The sequence below is a fragment of the Acinonyx jubatus genome, chromosome B1 (assembly GCF_027475565.1).
Source record: "Acinonyx jubatus isolate Ajub_Pintada_27869175 chromosome B1, VMU_Ajub_asm_v1.0, whole genome shotgun sequence".
In the NCBI taxonomy this organism is placed as follows: domain Eukaryota; kingdom Metazoa; phylum Chordata; class Mammalia; order Carnivora; family Felidae; genus Acinonyx; species Acinonyx jubatus.
The window spans coordinates 138,731,016-138,746,708 of NC_069382.1; the positions used below are offsets into that span (position 1 = coordinate 138,731,016).

Here is a 15,693-nt window from a genome sequence, read left to right on the forward strand (position 1 = left end):
TTTACCTCTGCCTCCTTCCAGGTCATTTGTGTCTTCCTAGAAGGCACTTATGCACATGCTTGGCACCCCCTTGACAACCTGGCTCTGGTGGTAAGTGAGATTAGAGTTCACTGGTTCAATGGGACTATAGCAAACAAAGAAACAGTTCTTAACTGGCTGGCTATCACCCCATGGCTCAATGCAGAGGAAGCAGACTGAAATACCCATCCCCCAGTGTTCCCTTAGAAGAGGTATATTTGCATGATTTAAAAGCTGCTACTTGAGGCTCTAGTGTTGATCAGCCATCATCTTGGCTGCTAACTGAGATCCTCCCCTTTGGGACACTAACAAATCTTACGTAGCACACCCTCAACTCCTAGAGGCCACTAAGAAACAAGAAAATGGCACAGACAACCACAAAGGGTTTGAAAAACACTCAACGGCTAGGGCTGGCTGAACAATAAAGGTTACAGAGAACAAACTGGTCATTGCCAGGAAGGAAATGGGTGACAATGCTCAAAAGGTGTAAACTTCCAGATATAAGATAAGTAAGTTCTGGAGATATAATGTGCAGGATGGTGACTACAGTTAACAATATTGTATATTTGAAAGTTACTAAGTGGTGATCCTTTCCCAGTATATACATATATTGAATCATGATGCTTTACATCTTAAACTAACAAAATGTTCTATGTCAATTACATCTCAATAAAACTAGAGGAAAAAAAAATTTTTTAAATTGATACCAAACCTGTATTGACATGTGCTTCCTGCAGTAAGACCCAGCCTAAGGAGACAATACTATCTTCAAGACTGAAAAAGAAGACCTAGAAAGATTTGGTTGCTAAAACTTCCCTGGGGCACCTGGGTGGCTCAGTCAGTTAAGTGTCTGACTTCAGTTCATGTCATGATCTCGCGGTCCATGAATTGGAGCACCATGTCGGGCTCTGTGCTGACAGCTCAGAGCCTGGAGCCTCTTCAGATTCTGTGTCTCCCTCTCTCTCTGTCCCTCCCCCACTCACACTCTGTCTTTCTCTGTCTCTCAAAAATGAATAAATGTTAAAAAAAATTTTTTAATAAAATAAAATAAAATAAAATAAAATAAAATAAAATTTCTCTTATGTTTAACCTGACTAGAGCTCCATGATTATTCTAAGTAGAATGAGAAGGATGCCAATGCAGGAATGGGGGCCACTGGGATGGTTACTACCTCTCCATTCCTTGTTAAAGCAGTGTGCCCACCGACATACTACATCAGAAGACATGTAAGTAAAATTCATTATTGCAGTACAGAGTTCACTTTTAAAAACTTGCAATTCTCTCAAAATCAGATCATCTTGGACCCTCTTGCTGAATTGTGTGGGAACTGAAAGAATCCATCATTCATTTGCCACAGAAATGGGGCAATTACCCTGACTATGGCTAATCTAATCACCCTGACTATGTTCGGCTCCGGTCCTGGTCACCATTGCCAAGCTGTTGACATGGTGATAGAGCTGCATCATTAATTGAGATGGCCTGGCCTGAAATTAAATTGTAAGGCTCTAGTGTGAAATGAAGAACAAAGGATACAGGCTCGGAAGGGAATATTTCCTGAGCAACCATGGCCTGTATTAAAGCCTAGGATCCTCCATTGCTAAATCATTCGTTAGTTAATTCCTTCTAAGTCTTCCTTTCTCCGTCTATAAAATGGGAGTAAATGTAAACTCACAAAATTTCTAATAAAATAATTGGTTGTAAGGAACTTATAAGCCATGAAGTGGTGTGTGTGTGTGTGTGTGTGTGTATACACACAAGTATGCGTATAAATAACTGTAAGAAAATATGCCAAAAGATTAAAAGAGGTTATCTCAAGATTGAAGGGTTATAAGTAGGATTTACAGATAAAATAAAAGATACCTAGTTAAATCTCAACTTAAGATAAACAGCGAATAGCATTTTAAAATATCCCAGGCAAGGGGCGCATGGGTGGCTCAGTTGGTTAAGCGGCTGACTTTGGCTCAGGTCATGATCTCGCGGTTTGTGAGCTTGAGCCCTTGTCAGGCTCTGTGCTGACAGCCTGGAGCCTGCTTCAGATTCTGTTTCTCCTTCTCTCTGCCCCTCCCCCCCCCTCTCTCTCTCTCTCTCTCACACACAAATAAATAAAAATTTAAAAAAAAATTAAACTGCTTTAGTTAGAAAGAAGGATACCAATGATAAAATGATATACTTGCCCTTCTTAAATTAGAGGCTTGCTTACTCAACTATAGTCCCTGGACCAGGAGCATTAGCCTTATCCCAGATCTACTAAATTTGAATCCACATTTTCACAAGATTCCCAACAGATTCTTATGAAAAGCTCTGATCTAGACAGACTGCAACTAAAAGCTAAGGTTTCAAAATAGCTGAACACTTTAAAAGAAAGAAAAAACAAAAACAAAACACCTCAACAATAATGGAAGGAAAATCTGAAACGGAATTTAGAGATCTGCCTGATCCTAGGAACACTCGTAGGAAAGAGGAAAAGCCTCCCAGTGACAAGAGCTCCAGGTCCTTTGTCCTGTCCATCCACCATGGGCTGCACAGTCACTAAATGCCCCCAGGAGGTATCCGTCTTGGTAATTACCATAAGAATGGCACTCCTGGAATTGTACAACATAGCAACCTTCTACCCACCTCTACCCTGGGGACTTCATATGGATTCATAAACTCACGGAGGCCTGGAAAACCAATTGGGATAGATGAATAAAAAATTAAGGGATAATATTATTTCACTTTTATGTGGAATTTAAGAAACAAAACAGATGAACATATGGGGGGGTGGGGGAAGAGAGAGGGAAATAAACCATAAGAGACTCTTAAAGATAGAGAACAAACTGAGGGTTGACAGAGGGAGGTGGGTGGGAGATGGGCTAGGATGGGTGATGGAAACTAAGGAGGCACTAGGTTGTGATGAGCACTGGATATTATATGTAAGTGATGAATCACTGAATTCTACTCCTGAAACCAACACTGCACTGTATGTTAAGTAGCTAGAATTTAAATAAAATTTGAAAAGAAAAAAAAAGTAAAGTATAGTTTTTGATCTTTGAAAGTTTTGGAGGAATTGAGTTTTTATTATTTTATTTGTGCAAGGGAGCTGATGGGTATTTCCTGTTTTTTTTGTTTGTTTGTTTGTTTTTTTAATGAACTAGAATCTGTCAATGCTGACAGAATCAGTTAAATAGGTGAAATGAACTCTGGATAACATTACTGAAATCCTTCTTTGAGTTAATACTAAGTACTAAATGTTAATACTAAATGTTAATATTCAACAAACATGCACAGTTTGGGTTGACTACTGAAAATGCCTCCACATTGTCTTTCACAATTAGTAACAGACGGTCTTTTGTACCAGCAATTGTAGCCACATTTTGCAAACACAGAGGCTGTATGGAAAAAAAAAGCATTAACGTCAAAGCTCCATCTTCTAAAGTACCCAAGTTCATTTTTGAGCATAAGCCAAAATCACAGGACAAACACATGCAGGTGGCTGTCCCCAGCTCACCAAAGTATTTCTGTTTTGGAGCGCGCGTCAGCCCACCTCTTTCTCCCCCTCTCTTATCCCGCTGTGGGCTTCACAGCACAGACCACTACTCAAGTACCTGACATGGGTTTTGTTGCTACTGTTGTTATTCATTTCATTATTACCTGTTTCTCTCACTAGAATATAAATTCCACAACAGTAGGGATTTTGCCGGACTCATTCTTGAGTGTACCTCCAGTGCCCAGACAATGCCTGCCACCCAGGGCCCACTCAATAGAAATCCGTAAAAGGAATGAATAAAAACAGACTGCCCTTGAGCTACTCATCAACAAGGTTCTCTTTGGTCACTGTTTGTTAATTTTGTATTTTTTCGTCCTTCAATCATAGTCTTGGATGTTAGTCAAATATCTCGAGTAGTTTTGTTTCATCTTCCACAAGATAATTCCTGGGTTTGTCATGTAGCTCTGAGTAGAAACTTTCATGATAACTTCTGACACCACTTCAGACTCTACGTAAATTGCTTCTTCCTATAATGCATCTGCTTCTCGCTTTCATTAGCTGCAGTAATATTCTAATCACTCTGTACTGCAGTCTCAGAGAGAGGAAGAGGGAGAGTTCCAGAAAATAGTTGTTTTTCTCTTCTTTATAGAAAGGCACTTGAGATCAAAAGTGCTGCAAAATAAACTCTCAATGGTACAGCCACAAAAAAACTCCAACCCTTTGAAATGTTCTGCACAGAAGCAAGGGCATTTCTGGGTATGTGCGAGAAGGAGAGCCCAGTGCAATCTCATAGGGCTCTCAAGCCTGACTTCACAGACAGCACTTTGGCAGAATCGACAATGGAACAGACTGGGAGGAGGCAAAAAGGTTTCCAAAGATATGAGATGAGTGACAGGAAACACATCAGTCAACACACTTAATACTCAGATAGGGTTGGAAACGATTGGTGGTTGCACTCAAGTTTCCCAATGGGATCTTGGGCAACTCAACCTTTTTCTGCGACATTCCCATCACTTATAAATTGAGTACAACAATCTACCTAGCAGAGATTGCGCAAGGATTTGGTAATAAATGTGAGTAGATAGCTATATGTGTGATACCTAATAATATTATGTTAACTGGCATAAAATCACGGGGTACAAGGGACTACAGAGTTCAATCTAGACCTTTCACATGGGGCCACAATTAAACCACTCTACAAGGATTAGACTGTAATCCTTTTAAAAAGGTGTCTGTATAAAGGGATTCCCAGAAAACTCTCCTTTGTCAAGGATGCTTCCTTAAATCCTGCAGCATTTTACTATGCTGTGCTTTTGCCTCTTCAGCAACCATAACACAGTAGCCCCCAGGTTTAGGGCATAGATACTGGAGTCAGGCTGACTTAGAATCCACTGGACTCTCCTCTATGCTGGCTACATGACTTTGAACAAGCTATAGCCTTAACTTCTGGAAGCCTCCATTTCTTCTCCTCTAATACAGTTGTCCCCCTACCCCATAAGGTACCAAAGCTATGTGAACAACAAGTAAGGCACTTCACTTAGCGTGTGGTTCATGGTGTGTACCAAATCAACAGTAGCATTATATTCTGGCTGAATAACCTTGGTCACTCCAATATTTATTTACGACTTAACTTTACAAATGTTAATTTTTGTTTCTCTTTTCTGATCCCTCTTCAAATTCCCTATTTTTCACTTTTAATATAGTGTCCAAAATTATAGGAAGAGGCTAACTATGCTGAGTAGCCTGGGAAGATTTCTTCTTTATTTCTCCCAGGATCAGAGGGGAAGGCTGTATGGTGTGTGCCTTGGGAAGGCACCGGGACTCTTAGTGATAAAGATTCCTGTATTTCAGAACTGGTTGTGGAAACAGAACCATGAGAGTTTAAACGACCACAGAGAGTTTAGGCAATGCATACGTGGGTAGGAATCAGTGTATTTAGAGAGTAAAGACCCTTTCCCTAATTTCTGGGCACTGTGTAACTTCCCTGAAGCCTGGTGCATCCCAGGGAGCAGGGTATTACCTCTATAATGTTCTTGAGTACCTGAGTATTTGGACTGAGATTTATTATAGTTGAGCATGGGGCTTTACAATTTGCCAAGAACTTTCACACTCCTAACCTCCTTTGATCTTGGCAAAAGGTCTGTGAAAGATAGTTATCCCTATTCTAATGCTGTGAATGCAAAGGCTCAGAGAGCTTAAATGTCTAGCTTGGGGTCTCTGTGTTCCAAATCTACATACTTCCTACCATTCCATAGGACTCACTGTGTTAAAATCTTTTAACTTAACCTTGAAATCCATCATTTCCATGTGAGAGTACCTTCCAATGTAAAATTGGATATTGTAGGATACAAAATTGAATCTGCAGCATGCTTAACAGTTATGTGGTAAAAATAAAAACTCAAACTTATGCACAGGAAAAGACTTGGCTATATTACAGCAAAATGGTGAAAGTAATTACCCAAGTGGTAGATGGTGGTAGATGGTGGGCAGGTTATCTTTCTACATTCAAAGTTTCCTTTAATGAACATACATTATGCTCACAATGGAAAATATGAGTATTGATTTTTTCAAGTAGCTCGAGAGTCAAATATATCCAACAGCAAGGCAACTTTGTGTAAGAGCAGAGAGGGGCCTCCCCTACCTCCCCCCAAAATTACACATCTCTCCCCTTCATCTGCTCAACCACTCATAGAGGATCCAGCTATTGAGTCAAATTATTCAAGATGGCATCAATTCTCTATAGATGCTATGCTAATAAGGCAATGGCGGGAGTCACTTCTAAATTTTGACTTCTAAATTGGCCCCTGAAGGGGCCAATTCATATTCAGAGTAGCAAATTGGAAGAAATAATAAATGGAATTCTACCATGAGCACTGGGCCTTTCTTAGCTACTCATACTGTCTCTGAAATAATTCCTGTCTGGAACTTCTTAGAATGTAACTTTAGGGACAGTGGGGTAAATGGAACCAGCTTTTTAAGATCATCTATTATTCACCAAGGGAAGGAGAACATGAGTGGGGTCTCCTTTGCATGTCGGTCTTCTCCATCCACAAGTATCCTGGAACAGTTCTTTGTTTTCACAAAGGGCTTCTGGCTTTGGTCCCACCTCCCAGGATCTCTCCAGAGAAAAGCCCAGAAGCTACCTAACATTTCCTCAAATCATGCTTCCTCACCTTCACAAAGTCCAGTGTTCTCCAAGTAAAACTGGGCTCTACATTGGGACAGGCACACGCCAGAGGTGATGTTCTCCCCAGACAGCTGCTCAACTTGTAGTCCTTCATCAGGTTTCTTACACTGGGCACAGTGAGAGGGCTCTGGACCCACACAAGTGAGGCAAGAGGAATGACAGGCTGCCATTAAGAATAAAATGCAGAAAACAATCCAAGGGTCACATATATGCTGCAACCAAGGGGAGTCCCTAATTAAATCTAAACTACTTAGAAGAGTTCACCTGATACATCTTACCAGAAAATTACCTTCTAGTGTTCTATACACAGCACAGAGTGATAATATTCATGAGAGGCACAGTGAGGGTAATGTTAACTGGTCACATTTCTCAGGTTTGTAAAGGCTGTCAAGCTAGAGTATGAAAAAAACAGCAAACTGGACAATATTGGCTTGGTTCTCCAGATACACATTCACTGAATGATGTTTTAATATCATGGCCTCAGTTTTTATTGAAGATTTTAACAGGCAGCCACACAAAGGCCATTACTGTATTTTTTGCAAAAATGGTTGTTACGTTATTGTCTACCATGTCATCCATCACCCACCGTACAGGTGTCCAGGCAACAGATTTTTCTTAGAACTTATGTGAGGAAAGGCTGCTTTTCTAGACCAGGAAGAGTCAGTCCCCTTTGGAGGAGTAACAAGAATTTGACAATCCATCATAGTTTCTTATTTTCCTCGGCTACAGGTTGAAATAAGAGCCAGATAGAGTACTGGAACTATTTCATGCCCACATTTTGATATAATCAACTCTTTAAAAGGGCTCTTTAATATACTAAACTTTGATACAATTAATTCTAGAAGAGTTCTTTAAAAGATTTTCTAAATTTTCTTTTGCAGAATATTTATTATAGTTACCCTATTTTAAATACATTTTTTGGGTAACTATTCTCAAACTCTTTTCCAAGCCGCCCTACCATATAAGCAAACATACATTAATTTCACTTAATTAAAGTGTTTGCTCCCAGTGTTATAGTTTCAAAAGGCAATGACCCCACCCTCCCAATGAGCCCAAAGCCTTTTTGGCAAACAGCTATTAAAGAGTTTCCATTTCACTCAGCCAGAGGCATTGCTACTAACTCAGTTTGCTCCGCTATATCATTAAAAAAAATTCTTCAGGGAAAAACAAACTGAAGGCAAAAAAATTAAAACAACAACAACAACAACAAAAAACCCCCAAAACATTAGCAATTCTAAGAGAACAGGAAAAAGGAGGAAGAGTTTGGTTTCATCTTAACATACAGTAAGGGAAATGACAGTCCTCTCAAGGATGGCCTGAAAAATCATGAACTTTTGGGTGTCATCACAAATATTCCCATGTGAGTTTTTCAGAGTAGCCCTTGGCAACGAAAAAAAAAAAAGCATATAACGTATGCATAGCCATGTAAGATACACTATAGGGAAAAGTGCACTGAAAAGTAACTTAAATCTTTGTCCTTATGATGCGAAAGTCTCCTAAGAGTGAAAATGACACCAACAGTACCTCTGCAGACCCCGTGGTCAGGGTAGAAGCCTTCTCCACAGCTGGACAGACAGCGGCCTTGGCGCAGAGCCTGGGGTTGGATGCAGGCTGTGCAGTGAGAGGCCGTGGGTCCGGAGCAGCTGGCACATGAATGATGACAAACTGAGGAAGAGAGCGAGAGAGAACCATGGGACCCAGGACTAAAGAGCCTCCTTCTTGCCTGGGCTCTTTATGTGGGAGGAAGCCCCTCCTGGGTCACTCTTAATCCCTTTCAGCTGTCACACCAAATCAAGGGGAGAGATGTATGAAGAGAGGGTTATATTACCAGAACTGCCCACAATGCCCCTTTATCCATCCATGTTCTATTATTTATTAGTTACCTTTTATTTAGTGTTTGTGTTAAATGTTTTATACACATTGCTGCATTTAACTTCATAGCAATTTTGAGGGTTTGCAGACGAGAAACTGAAGTCTTGGGAAGTTAAAAAATTTACCGAAGATCACAGAGCTAATTAGCAGCAGAGCTGGGATTTAGCCCTAGGTCTATCTGAACCTAAAACCCTGAACCTGAATCAGGAAGGGTGGAAAGTTTACACGTCTGAGTGCTAGAAGCACTGGAATTTTGGCTGACTTGTCCACTAATTCATCTATGTCCTTAGCCCAGTCAGAGTCTCTCCAGGCCTAGGTTTCTTGGCACATGCACAGTGAGGTGGGACTAACTGGTCATTTAAGACACTTCTGACATTACAAGATTTTAAGTAAGAATTCTATTAAACAATCTGACCATTACATGTGACAGTGTCAGGCATGCATCTTTGCTACTGTGGTCCTGGGTGGTAACAGTGGGACATCTCTGACTCTAATTTACAGATATTACCATGGCCTGTCCTAAGGGACAGGATTGAGATACTAAAAGACTCCAGAGAACAATGGGCAGGAGCCGGGAAAGGGGAGTGTGGAAGTGGATGAGACCCTTGGGGGCAGGATGTTGCAGAAAAGGAATATACACTGGGTGAGTAAAGAGGTTGGCAGACAGGAGGGAGGTTGATAAGTCAAGGCTGTGGGGCAGATCTCAATATTCTGCCACTAACCCACACTATAGGTAGAAGTGAAAATATTTATGTTTGTTTGGGAGGAGAGGGGCAATCAAGGTGTCCCAGGCAGCAATAAGTTCCCAGAGTTGCCTGCAAGGAAAGACACAAGTCAAGCATATATAAGTAGAAACTTATAAAGTCTAAAATAGAAATGTTTCATAGTTAAATTTGTACGAATCTGAAAGAAACAATACATATAGCATATAAGATCAAATTTTCAATAGATACAGATGTCAGCTTTACAAGACATCAAACTTGGTTTTTTATTTTACTTTCTGTGGCGTGTCATAGTTGCCAATACATGTATTTGTAAATGCCATCTAAGATAGGATTCTGTCATACCTACAACCTAAGTTAGTGAGGGTTTATAAGTACACAAAGACTATATGAATATCTTAAAGATGTTCTCGGCATTGAAAAGGACCAAATGATCTCTAATAGGTGATTGGTATGCATAAGTACTTTACTTAATCACTCAAGTCCTCCAGTACCCACCCGCATCACCCACTCCCACACCAAATACACACAGGTTCTATAATGAAAAAGCTATTCCTTTTAATTTGACATTTTCCCATCATACACACAAATTCCCAAATGAGCAGCAAGTATTGTCAAATGCGTTAAATATTTTTTGATGATGATAATGATTACCCATGTCTTACCTTTGCAGCTGCCAGTGGCCTCAGCATAGTACCCACCAGGGCATTCAGCAATGCATTTCCCATCATGCAACACTGTCTTCTCGGCACAGGTAAGACATCTGGGACTATTGGGACCACAACTCTTACAGGATTGGTCACAAGCTAAGGGGGAGGAAAACCCACCAGAGAAAGTCAACAGTGAGCAAAGGGAACAGAGAAGTCTATTCTTTACAATGTCCATAATTGGTATTAACATGGAAATCACATTCTCTGGCTGCTCATCTGAGTTCTGTTTCCTTGACTCCAACATTTCAAAGTACTCTGTACTTTCTGTTTTCATAGTTGAAGTAGAACCAGATAATTATTCATTGAACTAACCATAACATAGCTGGCAGGTACACCTACCAGGATATCCAATTTAATATAGGACTTAAAGTCAAAATGGCCTTGGGGGTGGGGATCCCAGTCCAATTGGAGTTGAAGATACTCTCAAACTCATTAATAATCAGAAAAATGCAAATTAAAATGGGACGTCCCAGTATATCTATTAACCAGAAGGAAAAAAAAAAATCTGAAGCTTGATGATAATGCCAAACAGTAGCAAGGATGTGGAGATGAGACAACCTTCACACTTAAGATTATAGAAGCTGGTAAGCTACCTGGTACTACTTAGTCTAATAAAGAATATGCAGAGATAGGAAACAAACAATTCTGCTCCCAGATTACCCATCCCCAGGAACCTTCCACACAGGTTCATAAAAGGGAATGTTTGAGGCTTTTCACTGGTGCTCTCTAGTGACAGCATGGGGATGGAGGGAGGTGGGGAGTCCCTCATGGACAGTGGATGAGTGAGCTATGGGGGACGCAGACCAAGGAGTGAGAAGCAAAGGGCTAGATGAGATAGCAACATGGCTGACTCATAAACCATAATGCTGAGTGAAAAAAAGATAACCTGAACTTCATGACACAAGATCATTTAAGGGGGAAAAAAAGGTATATATACTCAAGAGAATACCCATTTTACATGACACCATAAAAACAAAGAGATAAAAAAATTAAAATAGTTGCCTTGGTGAGGAAGGGAAATGAATATAAAAGGAAGGAAAGAGAGACAAAGGAGAAGAGGAAGGAAGAGAGAGAGAATGGCTAACAGAAACCTCTGAACTTACTTTGATTTATTATGTTAGCTAGAGTCAGAAAAGCCCTTCGTAATAGCATAAGTACTTAAAAGACTAAAGAATGAGGAGGTTTTTGTCCTTTGAATTTCCCCACCCTTTATACCTAACATTTGTAAAACTCAAAGCATGAACCACCAATGAACTTGGTTGCTATAAATTCTTTCAGCCAGGGCATACCACCGTTTATGACAGGTTGTGCTGGATTTTTCTCAGCACTTGACTTTGAGATTTCTACAGATATGGGCTGCTCGGTTATAAATTATTAAACTAACACTGGCTGGCCTTTATCTTGAATAGCACTGAACTGAACTGGAAATAAGTCAGCATTATCAGCATCAGACATTTTAATTAACATTCCGATACCAGTGACTTGGTTCACTGATGTTTGGGAAAATATTTATACAAACACTTCTGAAGGCATTTGACACAAACTTAGAGAACTCTAAGAATTTTATGAAAAGTGTAAACTCCAGTCTTTATCAAAAGGCCTGTTGGTCAATGTCAATGGTATCACAAAGTCTTGCATCATGCTAAGCAAATGGCAGGCATTCAGTAATTACCTGTTGATTAATTGACTGGTTGGCTGACTAATGTCAGCAATGGTCCATCCTCCTATTTGGAAGGCTTTTTTTTTTCTGATGCTTTGTTTCAAAATGTATACAGATAGCATTCCAGATGTGTATTCCCTCCCTAAGCCACCTGTTCAGTAGTCTTCTTTTTTAATTTGTTCTGTCAGTAAGGAGGTCTGGCTTTCTTCATCCAACTTCTTAGCCAAAGTAGATTTCCACTTCTCACCACCTCAAGGCTCACACTAATCCCTCCTTTTTTTTCAAGCCTTCCCTTTAAATACCTGTTTCCCCAGCAAAAGTTGCTTTCTCAATCCAGATAATATCGTCTCAGTAGCAGGTCAGTGTCACCACCCCTCATCAGTGACAGTAGCCAGCTTCCTTGGGGACTTACAAGCTAAATGCCTTTGGATTTGTGCAAATTTGACATGTGCTGACCTTTAGAGAATGCATCTGGATTAATTGAGCAGGAAAGTGATGCTGGCAGAAAAAGATTAAAATGCTCAGGCTAATGGCAGCCTGGCCCTTCTTTCCTTGTTTTCTCCTGAAGCTACACAAAAGCCACCTGTGACTCGTCCACATCAAGTGAGATTTTTCACACCAGTGATGCTGATGGATCTCTGCACAGCTTTAAGCAAGCAGCTGCCAGGGGCTATCTCTCTTTCCTAAGACAAGTGGATTTGTCAAATCCCAAAGATCATCTCATTTTTGCTGTTGCCCTGCTCAGTAAACAAAACGAGGACAATAACTCAAGAAAGTTTTATGGGCTGTACGTTTTTATTGATTTAGTGGGACTTTGTTAAAAAAAAAAAAAAAAACGCATCACAGCCTTCCTGTAGGTATGACCATCACAGTAAACTCAATTCAAACCTTTCATTCACTATCAGGTGCCTACCTGTGGACTTGGCAATGGCCACAGGGCAGCGGCTGATCTAAAGACTGACAGGAAGACAGGGAGAAAGGGGAAGAAGAGGATAGCCAGAGACAATAATGAGAAGGAGAAGGTAGGGAAAAATAGGGGAGGTGCAGAGGGAGGTATCTCATTATAGCCAGTAGAGCAGTTGGGAGGCAAGTAAAATCTAAAGCTAGAAGACCTAGGCTTGAATCCCAACTCTGCCCCTTATTAGTGATATGTGACCTTAAGGGAGTTTCTTAACCTCTCTGTCTCCTCTGGACCATGAGGATGGTAATAATAACCATCTCCTGAAACTGTTGTGAGGAACAGACACCAAACACAGCACTTAATCTGTGCCAGGCACTGTGCTAAATGCCTGCCTATATCAACTCAGTCCTCCCAATAGCCTTCTGAGCCGGGTGTGTGTTAGTTTCCTGCTGCTGCTGTGACAAATTACCACAAACTCAGTGGCTTAAGTCAACACAAATTTATTATCTTACAGCTTTAGAGGTCAGAGGTCCTAAAGCCAAGGCATCAGCAGGACTGCATGGAAGCCCTAGGGGCAGATCCATTGCCTTGTCTCTTCCCCAAGTCTAGAGGCCGCCTGCATACCCACTGCCCCGTCTTGGCATCACCCCGACTCTTGCTTCTGTCTCAGATCTCCTTTTCAGACTTCCACCCTTCTGCCTCCCTCCTAGAAGGACCCTTACAGTTAACTGGCTCACCCGGATAATTCAGGATCAGCTCTCCCATCTCAAGATCCTTAACTTAATCACACCTACAGAATCCCTTCTGCCATTTAAGGCAGCCATATTGACAAGTTCTGGCTATTAGGATATAGACATCTTTGAGGGCCATTATTCTGTCTACCACAGCTGCCACTATTACCTCCATTCTACAAAAGGGAAACTGACACATGGAGAGATTATGTAACCTGCCCAAGGTCATGCTCTTCCCCCCATACTTTTCTGCCTCTCAGTGGGTAATGTTTTATTTTTTTTAATTTTTTAATGTTTTATTTATTCTTGAGAGAGAGAGAGACAGAGCACAAGCAAGGGAGGGGCAGAGCAAGAAAGGGACACAGAATTCGAAGCAGACTCCAGGCTCTGAGCTGTCATCCCAGAGCTGGACACAGGGCTGGAACCTACGAGTGGTGAGATCATGACCCGAGCCAAAGTTGGATGCTCAACCAATTGAGCCACCCAGGCGCCCCAGTGGGTAATGTTTGTAAAGCGCTTGGAAGGAAACACTAGGTTAACTCTTACTGTCATGCCGTGGGCATTAAACGTTAACTCTTACTGTCATGCCATGGACATTAAAGGTAGAATACACAGTAACTGCTTCAGCTAAGTCAGGGGCACCAACACAGAGGTGGGTCTGCCTTTGGCTGGTCTAAGAGTGTCTTTATTTACATGCATATGTGGAAGGCTGTCTGGTGCTGTTGAGGAGTTTCAAAATTGGAGGAAGGAAGCCTTGTTCCTCTCCCTACAGCTGAGAGTCTGGAGCAAGCAGCCTGAGTCTCAGAGGATGAGGCTAGAATGAACACCCTAACCTAACAAACTGTTGAAGAGTGGGGGTGTTAAAGGTGATCCTATCAGTTCAGAAAAAAAGTGTTTTGTAAACTACTAAAACACTGCCAATGTTACCAGCCATTTTCATATTGGTTGAGTAAAAGAAACGTTCTAATTAGAATAAAATGAGGGATGCTGGAAGAAAAACAACAAAAAAAAAGGTGCTCTGGCATGCAAAGCCAGGCACTTACCACTGCAGATCCCCTGCTTGTTGTAGAACCCAAGGCCACAGCTGCTGTCACAGCTGCCCTCCCTCAGCACTTGGAGGGGGTCTCTGCAGCCCAAGCAGTGCTTCTCTGTCGGACCCCAGCAGGCAGAGCAGGACTCATGGCAGACTGCAGGCAAACAGCAAAATCAGTTAACAGTCTACAGTGGAAAGGGCTGGTTGCAATTTTTCTTTCAAAGATTTTAGAATTTATAAGGAGGATGTTGGTGCCTTCATTCCTAAATCGCGATGCACATATGTATATCCCAGGAGAAAAAAAAAAAACACCCCCCACGATACCTATTTCTGTTGGCCAGAAGTACAACTTCCATAAATGACTGCTAAGAGACTTGGAACAGGAAATCAGAGGCTTTTGAGTAATGAGAATCACAGGGAAGGGAATCATAATTTTCAAGACAAAGATGGTCTGTCTAATGAAATCAGATGGCCCTCTATCACCTTGCCACCTTGCCTTTTGTAACCATATGATGAACCATTGACAGGATCACTACTCCTACGTTCAACACCATCAAGAATCAGCAAGGACGAATGCCATGTACTTTTGTCCTTGATTAAACCTTGAAAGACCTGGTACTTCTGGATTTTTACTGCTCTCTCCCCTCTTTCCATCCCTCTCTTCTCTCTCTCTCTGTCCTACCCCAACCCTTTCCTTCTGTCCTTCCTCATTACTCTTCTAGTCCCCCTAGTCTCTGGTTTGCCCCACCAGCTTCTGCTCTCGGCATATATCTTGAAAGTCTTTCTCTTACAAGTTAACTTTCTAACCATACATTGTTCCTAAACCAGAGTTTTTCCTTTAACACTCAAAAATGTCCTTCTCAGGGTGCCTGGGTGGCACAGTTGTTTAAACATCAGCATCTGACTCTTGATTTCAGCTCAGGTCATGATGTCATGGTTTGTGGGATCAAGCCCCATGTTTGGGATCCTCTCTCTCCCTCTATCTCTGCCCCTCCCCTGCTCTCTCTCTCTTTCTCTCTCGAAATAAATAAATAAATATTTTTTTTAAATGTCCTCCTCTTTTAGAATTTGATTTTTTTTTTTATTACTATTAGGCTTACTTCTCACCTTAGCATGTCTGCAAAGAGAGGACTATTCTAAATGACTGGATATATTCAAATTTGGTTCACTGTCTGTATGGTTAAGCCCAACACATGCTTCTGTTAATGCACCCTGGTTTTCAAAATGTTTGCTTCACAGTGGAGCACAATCTATTTGCAGAGGTATTCATTCTGACCAAAATTGGTAGAGAGAATTCTTTTGCTCATTGGAAGAGACTTGGGAACTATACACCTAAGTAATTTAATTAGGTATCCCTTTAGAATCAGAAAAGGGTGCCTGCATTGAGAATCTC

At 41.1% G+C, this 15,693-nt stretch overlaps 1 protein-coding gene across 2 annotated transcripts in view; it reads right to left on the minus strand.

Moving 5' to 3' along the window:
• FRAS1 (Fraser extracellular matrix complex subunit 1) overlaps positions 1-15,693 on the minus strand; it is a 420,203-nt gene that overhangs the window by 197,285 nt on the left and 207,225 nt on the right. For both annotated transcript variants that reach the window (XM_053217214.1, XM_027058965.2), the window contains exons 15-18: positions 14,311-14,454; positions 9,931-10,071; positions 8,196-8,336; positions 6,658-6,834 (exon numbers count right to left, since the gene is read on the minus strand). In XM_053217214.1, the coding sequence (XP_053073189.1) occupies positions 6,658-6,834; positions 8,196-8,336; positions 9,931-10,071; positions 14,311-14,454 (603 nt within the window). The remainder of the gene's footprint in view (positions 1-6,657; positions 6,835-8,195; positions 8,337-9,930; positions 10,072-14,310; positions 14,455-15,693) is intronic.